Source organism: Polypterus senegalus, chromosome 13 (assembly GCF_016835505.1).
Source record: "Polypterus senegalus isolate Bchr_013 chromosome 13, ASM1683550v1, whole genome shotgun sequence".
NCBI lineage: Eukaryota > Metazoa > Chordata > Cladistia > Polypteriformes > Polypteridae > Polypterus > Polypterus senegalus.
The window spans coordinates 150,683,035-150,700,917 of record NC_053166.1 but is presented as its reverse complement, the minus strand read 5'-3'; the positions used below and the strand labels follow the sequence as shown (position 1 = coordinate 150,700,917).

Genomic DNA, 17,883 nt, shown 5'->3' with positions numbered 1-17,883 from the left:
TAGGAAGCCGACTCTCTACCGTATTGGCCAGTTTAAACAAAAGACAAGAACCCCTAAAACACACATCAGGCCATAGCAAACACCTCCACCTACATCAGGGGTCCTCAATCACGGTCCTGGAGAGCCGCAGTGGCTGCAGGTTTTTGCTCCAACCCAGTTGCTTAATAAAAAGCACTTATTGCTAAAGTAACCCTTCTGCTTCACTTTAGTGATTTTGAGCCCTTATTGCTTAATTTTGTCTTAAACAGCTATTTTATTTGCTCCTTATTATCAATAACATGCAAATGACAAGAGAGAGCAGCATTTCTCCATTTAGCTTATTTACATTTACACCTGTGTGTATTTATCTGCACTGGATTGGATTTAATTAAATACTTGAAGAAAAATGAAGAGAAAAAAGTGAAGGACTGAGAATTACTCGTCCATTTTAGCCTTCAAATCATTTGCATGATAGAAAGGGAAAGAAAATCTAGGATATGAGAATGACCTGACAGAGCAGAGTTAATTTAATTTCATAGCTTGTTAGTGCTTTATTGGCAAGAATTACTTTCTAATTAAGCAACCAGGTCAGAACAAAAACCTGCAGCCACTGCGGCTCTCCAGGACTGGGATTGAGGACCCCTGACCTACAACATTACACTTGCTTAAACTCAAAATTAATTTGTTAAACACATTATATCTCAAGTAAAATGAAAACACTTTTTGTAATGTACTATTATCCAGATTACAATATGTGAATGTCAGGATGTATAATAGCTCATCTGAACTTCACACTAGTAGTTAACACAGCTATGAACTAGGCTTTATTCTTATATCAGAGAAGTACTTAATTATGACTATTGTTTGTGAAATGGGACATTTGAACTTGCTGTGTTTTTGTTTTATTACAATTTAAATTTATTAGGAGTCAGAACATTTTTGCCGACTCTGACTCCAGGTGCCCAAAATTGTCTCCGACGGCACAGCCCTGCTTATAACAATAACTTTCACTCTGCAAAAAATAAAAACAATAGACTGAAACATTTCTTAAAAAAGCTCTTTGATTTTTTGAACCCAGAACTGAACTTTACCAAGACCAGTCAGTGTCTTGAAATTCCAAGTGGACAGATTAGCAGGTTTCAGATGTACTACTGCAATTACAAAGGTTTCTCCAATAACCATTTAGCATTTATACTCAAGACTAATTAAGGACAAGGTAAGCAAGTTGACCATTAGGACACTTAAGGTATGCCTGCAGAAAATGGTGCTTTGCAGTCATATGCGACTAATAAATTAAAAATTAGTAATTTCAAGCAGTAATAGCGATTAGCAGCACTAGCAACGTCTTGGCTGTATTTTTAAATCAAACACATCGCAATTTTTGGGTATGTCAAAACTTTTCACTGGACTAATAGTGTATGCCTGTTCAATGCAGATTGCCTTTAGTTTAGAAAAACTGAATAGACCTAGACAAGGAGGTAACTGCGGGCATGTGAACCAACATATTTCAAAACAATAGTGAGAACAGGTAATTTGCCTACACTTGGTTACTTTTCAATTTACATTTTTTTCGCAGAAACAAGAAAGCAAGATAGCAGACTATGGCTGAGTCACATATGCAAGCATGAATGTGCCTCGGATTAACAGATCGGTTACGCTGAAAATCCACAGCTGCTTTCCATGGACTGTCCTGACGTTTGGTTTCAAAAAAATGAAGCTATTACTGTTCTTTAATATCTGATGTACTAATAATACCGATTTTCATAATCATTATTCATGAAAAACTAGCGGTTGTGTTAAAGAACGTTTAAAGCTGTTAAAGACTGCAATGTTTTCAAATATTACTGCACATTCAAGACGTACCCTTTAGGTATAAGTTTCCTAGTAATTTGATTTATAATATAACAAAACAGAGAATTAGTGCGCCATACTGTTAAAGTATACAAGACATAAAAAGCACCGCGACCCACGCCAACGTTAAACCACTCAGAGATCTTACCAGTTTGTAAATGACGGCGGTAAACTCGCCGTCTTTAATCTGCGACATTGCCAATTTGTGTTTGAAGAGTAACTTTAAGTGGTCATAGGTGAAGTTTAATGCGAACGCCTCTTAACAACGTCGCTACTCCGCGTCTCTGAGGCTACTTCATGTCTCATGGCAACCAACCCGGAAGTAAAAGTAAAAAGTCACCGGCAAACGGAAGTGAATAGCTAACCGACGCCGCTGCTGTCAGTGGTCTCTTGCTGCCATCTATAATAGGGATGTTAAATTACAGCACCTCGGCTTTATTTCATCTATCTATCTATCTATCTATCTATCTATCTATCTATCTATCTATCTATCTATCTATCTATCTATTATATATTGCCTTGCATATCTATTTGTCTATCTATTATATACTGCCTTTCATATCTATCTATCTATCTATCTATGTATTATTTAGTGCCTTTCCTTCTTATCTATCTATCTTTTTTAATGTTGTTGCTGTTGAGAGACAGGCCCCTGCATAGCATGCCATGGATGCACACAAACACTTAGGCCTTGTTCACACGGGCGTTAAGTTTTTGGATAAACGAACTTGCTCTGAACGTCCTAGACGTTTATGTTGCATTTTGTGGTGGCGATCGATTGACTTCTACACCGGCGTTCGTTTGTCTCTGTCTAACGCCAGCCTGCAGCCCAAATTGTAGTTTGTGTGTTAACCTGTGGAGGCAGTGTCGGAACTGGATATGAAAGCCCTTGTCGTTTAATTTGAGGTGCCTCATTTCAATATGGACCATTTTGCTACGTTAGATATTAATCTTCTTATTTTAAAAATACTCGTAATACGGCGACGTAGGGAGAGAAAAAATCGCCGCCGCTACTGGGTTCATCCTCTGACTGCACAACGTCGGGTTAAAGGAAGTTTTTTTGTGCTTTATGAAGAAATGCGAAAATTTCCGCGCAAGTTTTTTAATTACTGTCGGATGTCGGTTTCCACTTTTGATTGTCTGCTGCAGCTGCTGCAATGCCACATTGCACGCCGATCAACCAATATGCGACTTGGTGTTAGCCCCGAAGAGAGACTACTTGTCACTTTGAGGTAAGGAAACAGTAGTCGAGTGTGCGCTTACACCGGTGTTATGCACTGAAATGCTCTCCCCCCCCTAATGGATTGCCCCTTACATAATCGTTATCAAATATTATATTAGAACCTAAATTAATAGGTTCATGGTTTACAAATTACATGAGACAATAAAATAAAATGAGCAATATGAAAATATATATCTGGTCCTCCGAAGCGTAAAATAAACGCGCAGAAAACGAACTAGAAGCGGTTTCCTTGCGTTCGTTGGGTTTTGAACGCCAAGAAAAAGCTGCTTGCAACGTTTTTTTGATGCCGTATAAACGCGCTGCCGGACAAACGCACGTCACCAAAGCCCGTGTGAACACTCTCATTGACTCCTACATGTAGAAAACACTCGGCGCTTGATCCGCGCTCACCGGACGCTACGAACGCAAAAAAACGCTCGATTTTAACGCCCGTGTGAACAAGGCTTTACCAAGCCAGCTCCTGTTGTCATCTGTCAGCCATACTGTACACCTCAGGCTCAAAGCAGCATGTATGGTGGTGCTGTGGTTAGCACTGGGGCATCACAATCCAGTGATCTGGAATTAAATTCAATGCCAGCTGGTTGTAAGTGTGGAGTTCTCCCTGACTCCGTCTGTGTGGGGCTTTCTCAGGGTGCTCTGGTTATCCATCTATACCCCCCAAAACATGCATATTAAGTTAACTGGGCAATCTAAATTCAGCCAGTTGCTCTTAGGACTGGCTCCAGCCTATTACAAACCTTATATGGATTAGGTGGTTTTGAGAATGTTATGTTTATTTGTACTTTTGGGTTTATGATACTTTTTCATTTACATATTTGACACTATGTTGGCATCTTTGGTCCTCTGTTAAGGACCTTATGGCGGTGCATGTTGTTAATGGCGCTCTATTGAAGGATTGAACTAATCTAAATATAAGTTATTTTCCTAGGATCGGTGATGGAGCATCGGTTGGTAAAGAGAGATTCACTGATCTTGACTTTGCTGACGATGCTGTGATCTATTAATAACCATATTTATGATTCGTTTTACCTTTCCCAGACAGTGCTTGGCAAATATGTCCTGCAGAGTTGGTATCTGTGTGCCAACACTCTTAAAATCCTGGTTCTGTATGTGGTTCTATGTGGTTCTAAATGTGGTTCCTCATAAAGCCATTGCTTGACTGAGTACAATTTAATTCTAGGAAGGGTTCTTTGCATATGAAGTTGGTTCTTTGTGCTTTAAAAAACTTCCTCATATGTAGAGGAAACCTGAAATTGTTCATGAATGATACCAACAGGGCACTGACAGATTAAGAAATTCTGAACTTACCTGTGTTATTGTATGCAGTGAGAATCCTTTAAAAATCACTGGTATTTCAGAAATCTGTTACCATCTATTCATGCTTATTTACTGTATGGAGCCTGTTGCAGATCTCAATAAATAAAGGTTATTTCAGGAACCTTATTGTGGATGGGTCTTTTGAGAACCATTCTGCCTCCTTTATTTTTAAGAGTGAATGATGATCTACGCCAGCATTTCTCAATCTTTAAGTATTTGCGACCCGAGTTTTCATAACAGTTTTAATCGCACCCCCCTAATGTTTTATTTGAAAGGAGCCCACTAATACCAATTTGTTCTTTTTTAATTAATGATATATCATAGATGCATATTTTATTATACCTGCTTAACTTTTATCAACATTTATCTAACTCTATATTTATTTTTCTAGTATCAGAATGTAGTTTAAGTTAATTTGTTTTGGTTTCAATAGATGTATTTTTCATATTTTTGATTCTTGTTTTCTTTTTTCACATCTTCGCGCCCCCCTAGGGGGGCCTGCCCCACAGTTTGAGAACCACTGATCTACGCTGATTTCACCAAGCTCTGCAATGCCTTGCGGTTCGTAGTGCCAGCACACCATGCAGCCTATCATAAGGGGACCCCACAGCACATTTATAAAAGTTGATGAGAACTGCTGGAGACATTTGGGCCTTCCTCAGACGTCAGAGAAAGTAAAGTCACTGATGGGTCTCTTTTTGGTGACCTCTGTAGTGTTTTTTCTCTCCACCTAAGGATCATTGATGATTGTAAACCTCAGGAATTTAAAACTGTTGACTCTTTCCACAGCCTCGTAAATGTACATGGGGGTGTGATTTAACCTGCTGCCTTCTTGAAATCAATGATCATCTCCTTAGTTCTGCTGACGTTCAAAGAGAGAGGTCATTGTCCTGACACCACTCTGACAGGAGCCCAATCTCCTCTTGACAGGCTGTCTTGTTATTATGCCTTTAAACTAATGGCAGTACTCCTTTATAGTGGCCCACTAGGACTGTTACTGCTCTTTTTGACTTTAGCCATCTTTATCTTTAGAATAATTTTTTAATACATTTTCCCTCCCAGTGCCACCTTCTTCCAATGACCAGTCTCCCCACGCCATCCCTAATACATCAACAACTCTTACCACATCAACTGGAATGGCCAGTGACAAGTCCACCTCTGACCTTCAGTGTGGACAGTCAATAACTGAAGATCAAGCAAGGAGACAACAGAGAAAGCTACACACTGGAAAAGCTATGGGACCAAATGGAGTCAGTGCTCGAGTTCTTAAGGTCTGAGCTGACCAACTTTGTGGTGTTTATGTCAGGCTGTCCCTAAGGCTGCTGCGGACCACATCCTGCATTCTTCCTGTTCCAAAGAAAACTGGTGTCTCTTCACTTAATGACTACAGACCAGTGGCACTCACGTCTCACATCATGAAGACCTTTGAGAGCCTGGTCCTGAACTACATGAGTCCTCTTATGATAGACCACCTGGAACCAATCCAGTTTGCGTATCGGGTAATGACTGGAGTCTCATGGGGACAAAGCTGGTAGCACTGTGGCGATGATGTTTTTTGATTTTTCCAGCACTTTCAGTACCCTCCAGCAATCCATGTTAAGCAGTAAGCTCAGAGATAAGGAGGTGGGTGAGCCGATGGTGGCCTGGGAAATTAACTACGGTATCAGTCATGCAGAGCCAAATTTGTGAGACTCCAGGACTGTGTCTCTGGACCACCACAAGGAACAGGCCTGTCTGCTTTAACTTCACTCTGTACACATCCGACTATAAATATAACAGCAGGTCATCTATCTATCTATCTATCTATCTATCTATCTATCTATCTATCTATCTATCTATCTATCTATCTATTATATAGTGTCTTTCCTATCTATCTGTTAGATAGATAGATATGAAAGGCACTATAAAACAGATAGATAGGAAAGGCACTATACAATAGATAGATAGATAGAAAAGGCACTATATAATAGATAGATAGATAGATATGAAAGGCATTATATAATAGATAGATAGTACCTTTCATGTTTATCTATCTATTATATAGTGTATTTTATATCTATCTATCTATCTATCTATCTATCTATCTATCTATCTATCTATCTATCTATCTATCTATCTATCTATCTATCTATCTATCTATCTATCTATCTATCTATCTATCTATCTATCCTTAGATTATAGAGGGATATCAGGGTAACTGGAGAAAGCATATAGATACAAAAGGTGAACATATAAACTGACTTGACCCCAGGTCCACAGAGCTCTGATAGCATTAACCACTATGCCAACCATTAGCTAAACAATATTCAAAGTAAAAAAAAATAAAGATCAGAGGGAACGCTCATTCACAAGGGCTCCAAGTTTTGTGAAAGGCACAAACAAGTCATTGAAATATTCATTTTAACGTGTAGGACTGCCAACTAGAGTTGCTTTTTTTGTGTTTTTGGCAGGGCAGTGTGGCGCATGCTGCCCATGTTCATGTCTCATATCCAAACACAGCGTAACCATTGCTAATTTCATAAAATACAATGTCAGGCTCCAGAAATGCCCCTTATGTTTATACACCCTACTACTGATGGCAATGAAGTGAGAGAATTTAAAACAACACTGTGCCATTGCTTTCAGTTTTTGACAGTTGTTGTTTTCGACACATTAACATTCCTTCATTATTTTTTAAGAAGAAGTGAACAACGTCCTCCTCACAGACCCCTGATGCCTTAGCTAAACAAAGCCAGCCACTCACACCCGCCCATCGCCCCCTTCATTACCAGGTTGATGGCTGTACTTTCTGCACACGTGTCAGCTATTAGGCTTTCTGTGTTGACGTGGCACTGGGGAGCTGGTGTTTGCATATGGGCGGTGAGAAGCGGCTTGTTAGAGCAGGGCAGGGAGCTTTCCTGGCACTCCTCTTGCTCGCTGTCAGGCTGCTAGCACTGATTTGTCCTTCTTCAGTGTGGAGAGCAGTTAACCTCTCCTGCCACATTCATAAACGACGGTGAATGCACTTGAGTGGATATTATCCAGGATGTGACGCCAGACCTGACTGTCACTGCCAATTATTCTGCTACGGTATTTACTGGTCATCTAATCTTATCAACTTTCTGCCCATTTCACTTAATCTTTAACCTTTCTGGATGCCTGCATGGTCTCTCCTTCTGCACACTCTGTTGTGGTATCCATTGGCCACATTTACAGTATAATCATTTTTCCTCTTCAGTTTGATGGTTCATTTTGGCCAGATGATGACTGGGAGTCAATGTCCTCCTCTTTTTCCAGATGAATGTATCTGTTCATCTTTTCTAGAGTGTCACCAGAGGTTGGTTTCCTTATTCTGTCTCAGTAGTATGCAGTGGATTCAGAAAGTAATTCAGACACTCCACTTTTTTCCATATTTTACCAGGTTACAGCCTTATGCTAAAATCGTATGCATTTACTTTTTTCTCCCATCAGACAACACTCAACACCCCAAGAATGACAAAGAAAATGAGTTAAAAAGGAAAAAAATTCAAATCTCACGCTAACAGAAGTATTCAAACTCTGTACTTTGACATGTGAAATTTCTTTCCGTGCATCCCATTCTATCGTTGAGGTGTTTGTACGCCATGTTTGGTGTCCACCTCGGGTCAGTTCAATTGATTGCACTAATTAGGGCAGACACACACCGGCCTATAGGAGGTCCAACATCTGAGGAAAAACCAAGCCATGAGGTCAAAGGAGTCGCCTGCAGAACTTAGAGACAGGTGTTGTAAATAAAGAGTCTCCACAAAATAAAAAGAGTTGGAACCTGTATAATGTCCTGCAGACGTGGCAAACAAATATTTGCAAAAATGATCAAAAACCCAAAGGCATTTGCCAAATTGTAACAGTGACATGGCATTGATATACAAAAAAATGGCTCACGGAAGTGATGTGGCAGGAGATGACGTCATAACGGGTGGACTGAAGTGACATCATCATTGGGGAGCCCGGAAATGATGTCATCGTGGTTGTGATGGAAGTGACATCATCAGTGGTAGACTGGAAAGTGACATCATCATCGGGGGACCGGAAGTGACATTATTGCCACCGGGAGACCGGAAGTGACATCATCACCGGGACACTGGAAGTGACATCATCATTTGGAGTCACAAGTGGAAGTGACGTTGGGCGGCCATCTTGTGAATCCGTGGACATTTGCGTGGTGAGTAAATGGAATTACTTTTCTTCTTTTGGTCTGATTGAAAAGAGAGAGAGAGAGGCGTTAGTAGCCTAAATCAACTCTTTATCTCGCAATATTTCTCGCTTGTTGACTGCCTCCTAAGCGTGTGTATGTGACACAGGATTGTATGAGGTCACAGATCTGGGGATGGCTACATAACCAAAACACCCTGCAGCAACTACAGTTCCCAACAGCACAGTGGACTCCGTAATTCTTAAATGGAAGGTAAACCAAGAACGTGATGGAGCTAACAGAGATGACCAAGAACTCGATGGTGACTCTGGCTGAGCTCCTGAGAAGATGTGTGGAGCTGAGCAACCATCACTGTCACACTCCACCAATCTGGACTTTGTGACAGAGTGGCCAGACAATAAATGATCCATGGGTAAAACAGAGAAGGCATCTGAAGGACTCCTTGACTTCTCCAGTCTGATGAAACCAAGATTAGCGTCATGTCTGGAGGAAACCAGGCATTGCTCATTACCTGCACAATATCATTTTAACAGAGAACCATAATGCTGTGGGGTTGTTTTACAGCGGTAAAGGCTGGCAGACCGGACAGGGCTGAGGAAAAGCTGACCTGAGCAAAGGAAGGAAACACACTTAATGAGAGCCTGCTCCAGGACCTCACACTGGGCCCAAAGTTCACCATCCAATTGAACAATAACCCTAAGCACAAAGGAAAGACAACACAGGAGAGGGTCAGGGACAACTCTGGGAATGTTCTTGAATTGCCCAGCCAGAGTACGGACTTCTCTGGACAGTTCTGAAAACAGCTGTCCAGTGACAGTCTTCATCCCACCTGACAGAGCTTGAGAGGATCAGCAGAGAAGAATCTGCAGGCTGTCATCTGTCTGAAATGGGCTTCAATGAAGTACCAAGTAAAGGGTCCGAACACTTGTTTCAATTTGATATTTCTGTTTTTTACTTTCTCGTATCTGAATTACTGGGAAAGTATTGTAATTGCCCAAAAGTTTGAAGTCGAGATTTTGATGAATCTCGATGTTTTAGACCCCCTTGACTTTCTCGTATACAAAGTATAGGGAAAGTATTGACATCCTCCACCAATTTTGATGAATCTCAGCATTGTAGACCTCCCTGACTTTCTCGTATATGAAGTATGGGGAAAGTATTGGAATCGTCCAAAAATTCCATTTCGAGATTTTGATGAATCTCAACGTTTTAGATCCCTCTGAATACAAAAATACCATTTTTGGAATTTTGTCTGTCTGCATTTGTGTGTGCGTATGTGTGTGTTTGTGTGTGCATGTAAACACGATAACTTGAATACGCTTTCACTTAGGTCAACCAAATTTTGCATACAAGTATTAGGTACAAAGCACAGATTTCTATCAACTTGTGGCCTATTTCCGTTAACCGGAAGTGTTACTTTATCTTCTATTCATGTAGCTGCAGAGTCCGATTTATTCAACTTTACTTTTATAATAATTGTTCAATATATTATGTATTTGATTTGATTTGTTGTTGATGCTTCTTTAATGTACATAATATAAAATTATAATTATTATCTTGTGGTTTACTCCTCAAATATCCATTCCCATATCTGAGTATACAAGAAAGTCGAGGGGAGACCACTCCCAAATTTTTTTTTTGTTCCTAATTAGATGAGCAGGATAATAATTGTGAGTCGTCAGTACCCAGGAATCACAGAATGAAGGCTCTTCTTCTGCTCCACCAACTTCAAGTGTGAAGTAAAGACCATCCTGACTGGTGTAGCCCATGTTGAGAACAGCCCTGACAGCTCCACTATACTGTAGATACCGTGCCTGTCCTATATGCCCAGAGATCTGCCAGACACAAAGACCTGAACATCTTGTCCAATTCTCTCACCTCCCTACATCGAGGTCACGCCATTGTCCTGTGGTGGATTCCTTCCCACTTCAATACACAAGGAAACAAAGTTGCTGACAATCAAGCCAAGGAAGGTTCTACAAGGAAGCCAGCTCTCCCATTTATGCTAGACAAACAAGAAAGAAAATATATACAGGTAATTAAGTTGTGAACTGGCCCACTGGTCAGTCCTTCCTCTACCTGTCACAAATGGCCAAAGCAACAACTTCTTATTCGTAATCACATTCCTAAAACACTAGGGTGAGGAAATTACAATAGCCTACTTTCCTTTAAAGGGAGATGTTATTAGACATTTTAAAATGTGATATTGTTAGACCAGTGGTCTCCAGCTCCGGTCCTGGAGGGCAGCAGTGGCAGTAGGTTTTCATTATAACCCAAATCTTAATTGGTGACCAGTTTTTACTGCTAATTTATTTCTTTTCCTTTCATTTTAATTGACTTGTTTTTTAAGATTTGTTCCCCTGGTTTTCTTCATCGTTCCTCTGTATTGCTTCATTTCTTTCCTTAAATGGCACCCAAACAGAAATGAAATGTGAAGTGAGTGAGGTGACAGAAGACCAACTAAGTCAGGGCTTGAAACTCCAACCAATTTCACTCCAACCAGTTGCTTAATTAGGAGCCGATTCTTGTTGTTAATTAAACCTGTTGTTTAATTCCATGGCTTGTTGCTGCTCTCATTGTGCAATAGCAGACATTTCCAAAATAATTGATTTTCATTTTTCTAAGAGCACTGGTCAAATATTTTGTGGACCTGAGCAGATCAACATCCCTGAGACCTTCATCTTTCTTTATTTTCAGATATTGTACGATGGACACTAGTTGTTTTGCCTCATTTTATATCTGCTTATTGTTTGGCTGCTGATTAAGGAAAAAGAAACAATTGAAGAGTCTGTGTCTTCAAGAGCAAGTCAATTAAAATGAATATAAAAAGAAGTTCATTAGCAGCAAAAACAGGTCACTAATTAAGACAACGGTTAGAATGAAAACCTGCAGTCACTGCAACCCTCCAGGACTGGAGTTTGAGACCACTGTGTTAAACACTAGTAAAAAAAAATGATGTTATTAACTTAAATTGCTCTCTATTACAATGGAATAACGGTGAGCTAAAGTTCTCAACATGGGTCTATCTAATGGGCTGCTAGTATTAGAACATTCAAACAATTGTGACTAGAACAGGCCATTCAGCCCAACAAGCTCATCCATCCTATTCACAGAGATTGTCCAAAATAATCTTAACTCGATTTTTGATGTTCTCTAACATCCTACTCTCCACCACACTACTTAGAAGTATATTCCTTGTGTCTGTAGTCCTGGGCGTGAAGACGGCTTTCTAACATTGGTGTGAAGTCTGCCCTTAACACGTTTCTAACTGTAAGTCCTTGTATTCCTGTTGCAGATCCACTGGGCTCTTTTTTTCCATAATTTTAAACACTTCAATCATGTCACCTCTTAATGCCTGATTGCTTAAACTGAAAAGGTTTAATTTCTCCTCATTGCTCATAGGCCCCGAATCAACCTAGTTGCTCTTCTTTCTCTAGCACTGCTATGTCTTTTTTTTGAAATATGGAGATCAAAACTGTTCCCAGCCCTCCTGGTGAGGCCTCACTTGGGTTTTATATACCTTAAGGATAACCTCCCTTGACTTGTACTCCCCACATTGTGACACATAACCTTTAACTGAGGTGATGTGTGCCAATGCAATTTTGATATAGCCTTCGGGCTATTATCCCCTACCCTAAACCTAACCTAAACTAACACATGTACAGATGTAACTGCTTATCTCACCACTCTTCCCAGTTGTCTTTGTTTTCACTGTTTTCCAGTATCTGCCCATCTAGCTGATTACCTAGTAGATTATCTGTCTGGTCTGGATGGAGGGTAACTTACCAGTCATATCTTCTCCACGTCCAAGTAGAGTAGCAGGGGTGCTGTGTTGTCACTGTTTATTGGTAGCATATCCACGTGATGACTACGAGAGTGCCTGTGAGTCACTGTGCTCACCGTTTCCCAGTGTCCCATTGCACCTCCTTCTGGTCAGGGTGTAAATGGGGTCAACGTCTTCTTCACTTCCAATACTTTACCTTCCATTGCTCTGTACGGGTAGTAACTGTAAGTCAGCGTTCTCACCGTGGGTTTATCTGGTGGTCGGTGTCCTTACGATATCCAATACATTATCTACCCGCTGTTCCTGGTTGTCAACACTATCCCCATTTTCCATTAACATTATCTACCCACTTAGCTGGGGGGTACTTGTAACTCAATATCCTCATCATTTCTAGTACTTTACCTTTTCACACTGGAATGGACTGTAACTGGGATCAATTTCCTCACTGTTTTCTAGGAGTACATCTGCCTGTTTTGTCTTTGGGTCAGTGCTTTTACTCTTTGCCTGTGGAATTGATGCCCACTCTGGCTGGGGTGTAACCAGAGGTCAACATCCTCATCATTTCCTGTCCACTAACTGTACGTTGGACTACATCAGTCTACTCTGGTTGGGTACCTGGTGGTCAGCGTGTTTAATATTTCCAGTAATTGACTTCTCTGGTCTGAGGGTCAATGTCCTTATCGTTTCTATGTTGCACATCAAGCCCCTTTTGTCTTGAGGGTATCTAGGGGTCAATATCACCACCATTTTTCACTAGTCTGGCTGGAGTCTGCCAGTAGTTTATTGGCCCAGTTTGATGAGGGTGCAGCTGTGAGTCAATGTTTTTACTGTATACCCAGTAGTTTATCTGCCCAACCTGGGTGGCACATAGCCAGATGTCCATGTTGACTCTATGGCCAGTTGTTTACCTGTCTGTCTTAGGTGGTGTGTACCTCAGGATGGGCATTTTTATGGTTTCCCAATGACTTGGGTGTAATCAGTGGTCAATGTCGTCATTATTTCTTTTTCTGAGCACTCTGATTGGGGAATATCCTTCTACCCATCCATCCATCCTCAATACATTTACTTAAACCTGCTTATCCAGGTCAGGGTCACAGGGAAGCAAGCATTGGGTGCAAGGCAGGAACAACACTTATATGGCATGCCAGTCCACCACAGGGTGAACATGCACACACACACACACACACACTTGGGCAAATTTAACAATGCCAGTACACTGTGGAATCCAGGGGTGTGTACAGCTGCCCTAACCCGACACAGACAGGCAGAGACACAAGCGCAGAACACAACGCTCTTTATTTCAGAGCTGGTGAATGCTCTTTTTTCTTCGCTCCCCAGAGCACAGCACAGTACAGCATCAAAGTATTCACACACAGTCTTTTCTTTCCTTCCTGTTCCCATTCCTTCCAGCTCCACTCCTCTTCTGGCAAGCTTTGTGTTTCTTCTTGTAGTAGTAGTAATGGCGGCTGGCTCCTTTTATAGGGCACCCAGAAGCACTCCAGGTGTCCAATGACCTTCTACCGGCAGCACTTCTGGGCGTGGCAGAAATGCTGCCAAACATGGCTCAACCGTTCCTGCAGTGCCCCCTGGTGGCATCAACGGAACCCAGCAGGGCTGCTCCAAACCCCAATTCCCAAGGAGCCCTGTTGGTGTCCGAGGCACCGCTTCCACCTAGGAGGGGATGCTACCATCTAGTGCCCGGGGAAGGCTTAATGCCCTGAAAAAGCTCTCTCCTCCTATCCTTCCACTGTCGAGGTGTCCCGGCCAGGTAAGGGCCCCGGCCACCCACTACATCACCTAACCTGCGTATTTTTGGACTGTGAGTGGCATGTCACCAAGAATTTTACTTCTGTCCTTCTAATGTGTCCTGTATGGTCTCTTTCAGCTGTGACATACATTTGCGTTGTCAGCTTGTTTCTAGTTCTTTTTATCCATCCATCCATTTTCTAACCCGCTGAATCCGAATACAGGGTCACGGGGGTCTGCTGGAGCCAATCCCAGCCAACACAGGGCACAAGGCAGGAACCAATCCTGGGCAGGGTGCCAACCCACCACAGGACACACACCCACACACCAAGCACACACTAGGGCCAATTCAGGATCGCCAATCCACCTAACCTGCATGTCTTTGGATAGTGGGAGGAAACCGGAGCGCCTGGAGGAAACCCACGCAGACACGGGGAGAACATGCAAACAAACTCCACGCAGGGAGGACCCGGGAAGCGAACCCGGGTCTCCTAACTGCGAGGCAGCAGCGCTACCACTGCGCCACCGTGCCGCCCAGTTCTTTTTATTTCACTCATTAATAGTTTTCTAAAACACTTTTCCCTGGTTCTCACTATGAAAGGCACTATATAAAGTGATACTTTGGTTAACATTGTGCTTACCAGACACCTGGACTGGAATGCTGTAATGAGCCTGCAGGAGGCCACTTTCCACACTTGGCCAGGATGTTACAAGATAACACACACACACATCGCCGGCATCGCCTCAGGTTTGTCTTTTTTACCGCTGCCAGTCCAGCTATGACTCACCGGTGAGCAGCCATCAACGTTGGAATCCATGGCTTTGCCTGCCTACTCCTCAGGTGGCTCCTTCCACCCCTGCTGTTCATTATGTCTCAGATCCTGATTCGTATGCCTAGAAGGGAAACACTCCAACTCACACTCACATCTAAGGAGCTGACTGACGGGAAGGTGCCAGTTAGTGGCAGGATGTCGTTTCTCCATGTTGGCCCTAACCTTTCCAAGCTGTTTCTCTTCAAAAACAAAAAAAAACATAAAATAACTGAAAAAAACTCCCATTGTGTATTTATTAGTGTGCTGCAGTGGTTCTACCTGCAGGAGGCGCTTGATCACTTTGCTAGAAGCCTAATGGAATGCAGACATGGAAAGTTCCTGTGATCTAGCAAGGGTGCTCAAAAATTCAGAGCATGCAGAAGCCACGGATCAGTTATGATTTTTGAAGCCGGCAGTCAAAGTTTGGACATTTTTTTTTGTTATGCAGACTTCCATCAACATTTAGCTCGGCTGGAAAGGAATTCATAAAATTCAAATTCACAAGACATTCTGAATAAGAGCGGCCCTCTCAGTGTCTCCTGTTGGACCCCATAATTAAAAGCACGCTGCCAATGCCTGGCCAGGACCTTAAATCCACATGTGCGTGGCTGTATGTGTGTGTGTGTGTGTGCGTGTGTGTGACTGTGTGTCAGTGCCCCTCTATATGTGTGTGTGTGTGTCTAGGAGTGTAAGAGCTCCTTTGTGTGCGAGTATATACACGTTGGTGTGAATCTGCACACCCCCGTGTGTCTGTACATTTGCCTACACCCCCGGGTGTGTGTATGTGTGTGTGCGTGTGTGTGTGTGTACACGTGTTAGAAGGCAGACACCCACAAATGAGGACTGCAAATCCAGTGGAGTTTCAGAGTGAAGTCAGAAGGCAGAGCAGACAGACACACACAACTGCAAGGAGCAGGCAGGTGGGTGCTAATGCTCTCGGTCACGGGGGTCCTTGGTGTTGGTTTGGGGGTGGGAGGGGGTCATTTAATGGTCTGCACTTTATTGTTCAAGGGTAATTTACAAGTAATGAAGTAAAGTTCTTGGTGTTTTACTGTAAATGAAGAGCAGGCAGCATAACACCGAGCGAGCGTTCACAAAATCAAGAGCTGGGACCCATGAAATGAAAGGGAGGTGGTTTTTTAAACCCAAATGTAAAATAGCTTCATAATGAAGCCTTGTGTCCCGTATGAGAATGTGCTTTGCTTTAGGGGAATTACAGAATATGAGATGGTTTGTGAGTGACGAGTGTATGCTTCATGGATTTTGGGGGGTAAATTGAGAAGACCTGCAGGTACTCAGGAGGATTCATTGCTCAGCCTAGCATGGCACGGGATGACCCTCAACTCCTTCTTCATTTCATTTGAATGCTTTCTCAGTCATCATCAGACTTTGTAAAATACATTGTGACAATGTGAAAGGCGCTATATAATGAAAAGAGTCTGTCGGCGTTTGCTCTTTATTGATATTTATAAAGTCTTGTGTATTATCCTTTTATATTCTACTTAACGCACAGCCTCTGGGTTTGGCAGCTAAGCATCTCACTGCATATTGCACTGTGTGTGTAACTGGATGTGCCTGCCATTGATGACATAGGATAGTTGGCATCTGGGCTGGGGTCAATGGCTCCTTACCTGGTTGGGATGCCCATATAATGGAAGGATCCGGATGGACGGGCAACCCGACTGGGTCGTATTAAGTAGTATCATCTACTGTTGAATTCTGTTCTGTCCTTGTAATATTTCTATCGCACTATCGCATATATTGTATGGAGGATTACTTGTGTTCAGTTCTGCGTATTGTATTGTATCGACCCCCTTTTTTGACACCCACTGCATGCTTAACATACCTGGAAAGGGGTCTCTCTTTGAACTGCCTTTCCCAAGGTCTCTTCCATTTTTTTTTCCCTACAAGGAGTTTTTTCTTGTCTTCTTAGAGAGTCAAAGCTGGGGGGCTGTCAAAAAGCAGGGCCTCTTAAAGCCCATTGGGGTACTCCTTGTGTGATTTGGGGCTACACAAAAATAATTTGTATTGTAATTGTGTATTGTTACTGAATCCTTTCCCAGTTGGGAGGTGGTCGTAGTGGAAGGACGGAGGGAGACAGCCTTCCAGGTCCATGCGTTCCCTCGATACACTGGGTGGCGGCGTCCCTCTGGTATGACTCACAGTTGGACTCTCACAGGGCTACATGGGATTTGTCCTCTGGTGCCACAAGGGGGCGCTCACTAATCAGAGAGAGGAAGTTCTTCCAGGTGGCAGTCTTGTTACACCTGAGCTACTCCTGGGTCCGGGTTGAAAAGGAGCAGTTCCACCTTCCTGGGGGAGTTGGGAGTTGGGAGAGGAGGAAGATAAGGCTCACCTGGGAAGGAGGGAAGGGGTAAAGAAATGATAGGAAAAGAAAAAGAAAAGAATTCAGGAATTGTGACTCAAGGAGAACCCATGAGAAGTTATTGTTATTAAATAAAAATAAGTATATGTAGGATTTGCGTAGTGTAATTGTGTCAAGGGTTTGTGGCTCAGTGACACCCCTAGTGGCCACAGTGGTAAATCAAATTTGATTTGATTTTTTTTTACTCTTAAGTGGATTCATTCCCTTTATCAAATATAATTTTTTTTCTACAAGTTTTAAAGTCTTGCCTACAATGACTGTTTTTGGAGGTCTGCTTTAAATCAAACAGATAACATCCAATTTATCCATCCATACATTTTTTCAACCCACTTATCCAGAATCCCATACCAAATGGCACACAACCGAGACATATGCATTGCATTTATCATTCCAACAGATGGCACATCACAAACTTTAACTAAGCTTTAATGAATTCCAAACCAAATGGCATACAATAGAAACATAAGCATTGCATTTATCATTCCAACCAGATGGTGCATCAAAGACATTAAATCTGTTTTAATGAATTCCAAACCAAATGGCATACAACAGAGACATGTGCTGCATTTATCATTCCAACAGATGGCACATCAT

General features: G+C 42.1%; 2 protein-coding genes across 3 annotated transcripts in view; one reads left to right on the top strand and one right to left on the bottom strand.

Annotated features, from left to right (window-relative positions):
• The window catches only part of flr (fleer), an 87,570-nt gene extending 85,413 nt beyond the window's left edge, over positions 1 to 2,157 (bottom strand). Inside the window, exon 1 of one of the 2 annotated variants that reach the window (XM_039775166.1) lies at positions 1,979 to 2,157. In XM_039775166.1, the coding sequence (XP_039631100.1) occupies positions 1,979 to 2,026 (48 nt within the window). In that variant the 5' untranslated portion in view covers positions 2,027 to 2,157. The remainder of the gene's footprint in view (positions 1 to 1,978) is intronic. The other variant, XM_039775167.1, reaches the window with a different exon arrangement.
• A 13,455-nt stretch (positions 2,158 to 15,612) lies between these two features.
• The window catches only part of si:ch211-76l23.4, a 32,704-nt gene continuing 30,433 nt past the window's right edge, over positions 15,613 to 17,883 (top strand). Inside the window, exon 1 of the mRNA XM_039775564.1 lies at positions 15,613 to 15,823. Within this exon, the coding sequence (XP_039631498.1) occupies positions 15,686 to 15,823 (138 nt within the window). The 5' untranslated portion in view covers positions 15,613 to 15,685. The remainder of the gene's footprint in view (positions 15,824 to 17,883) is intronic.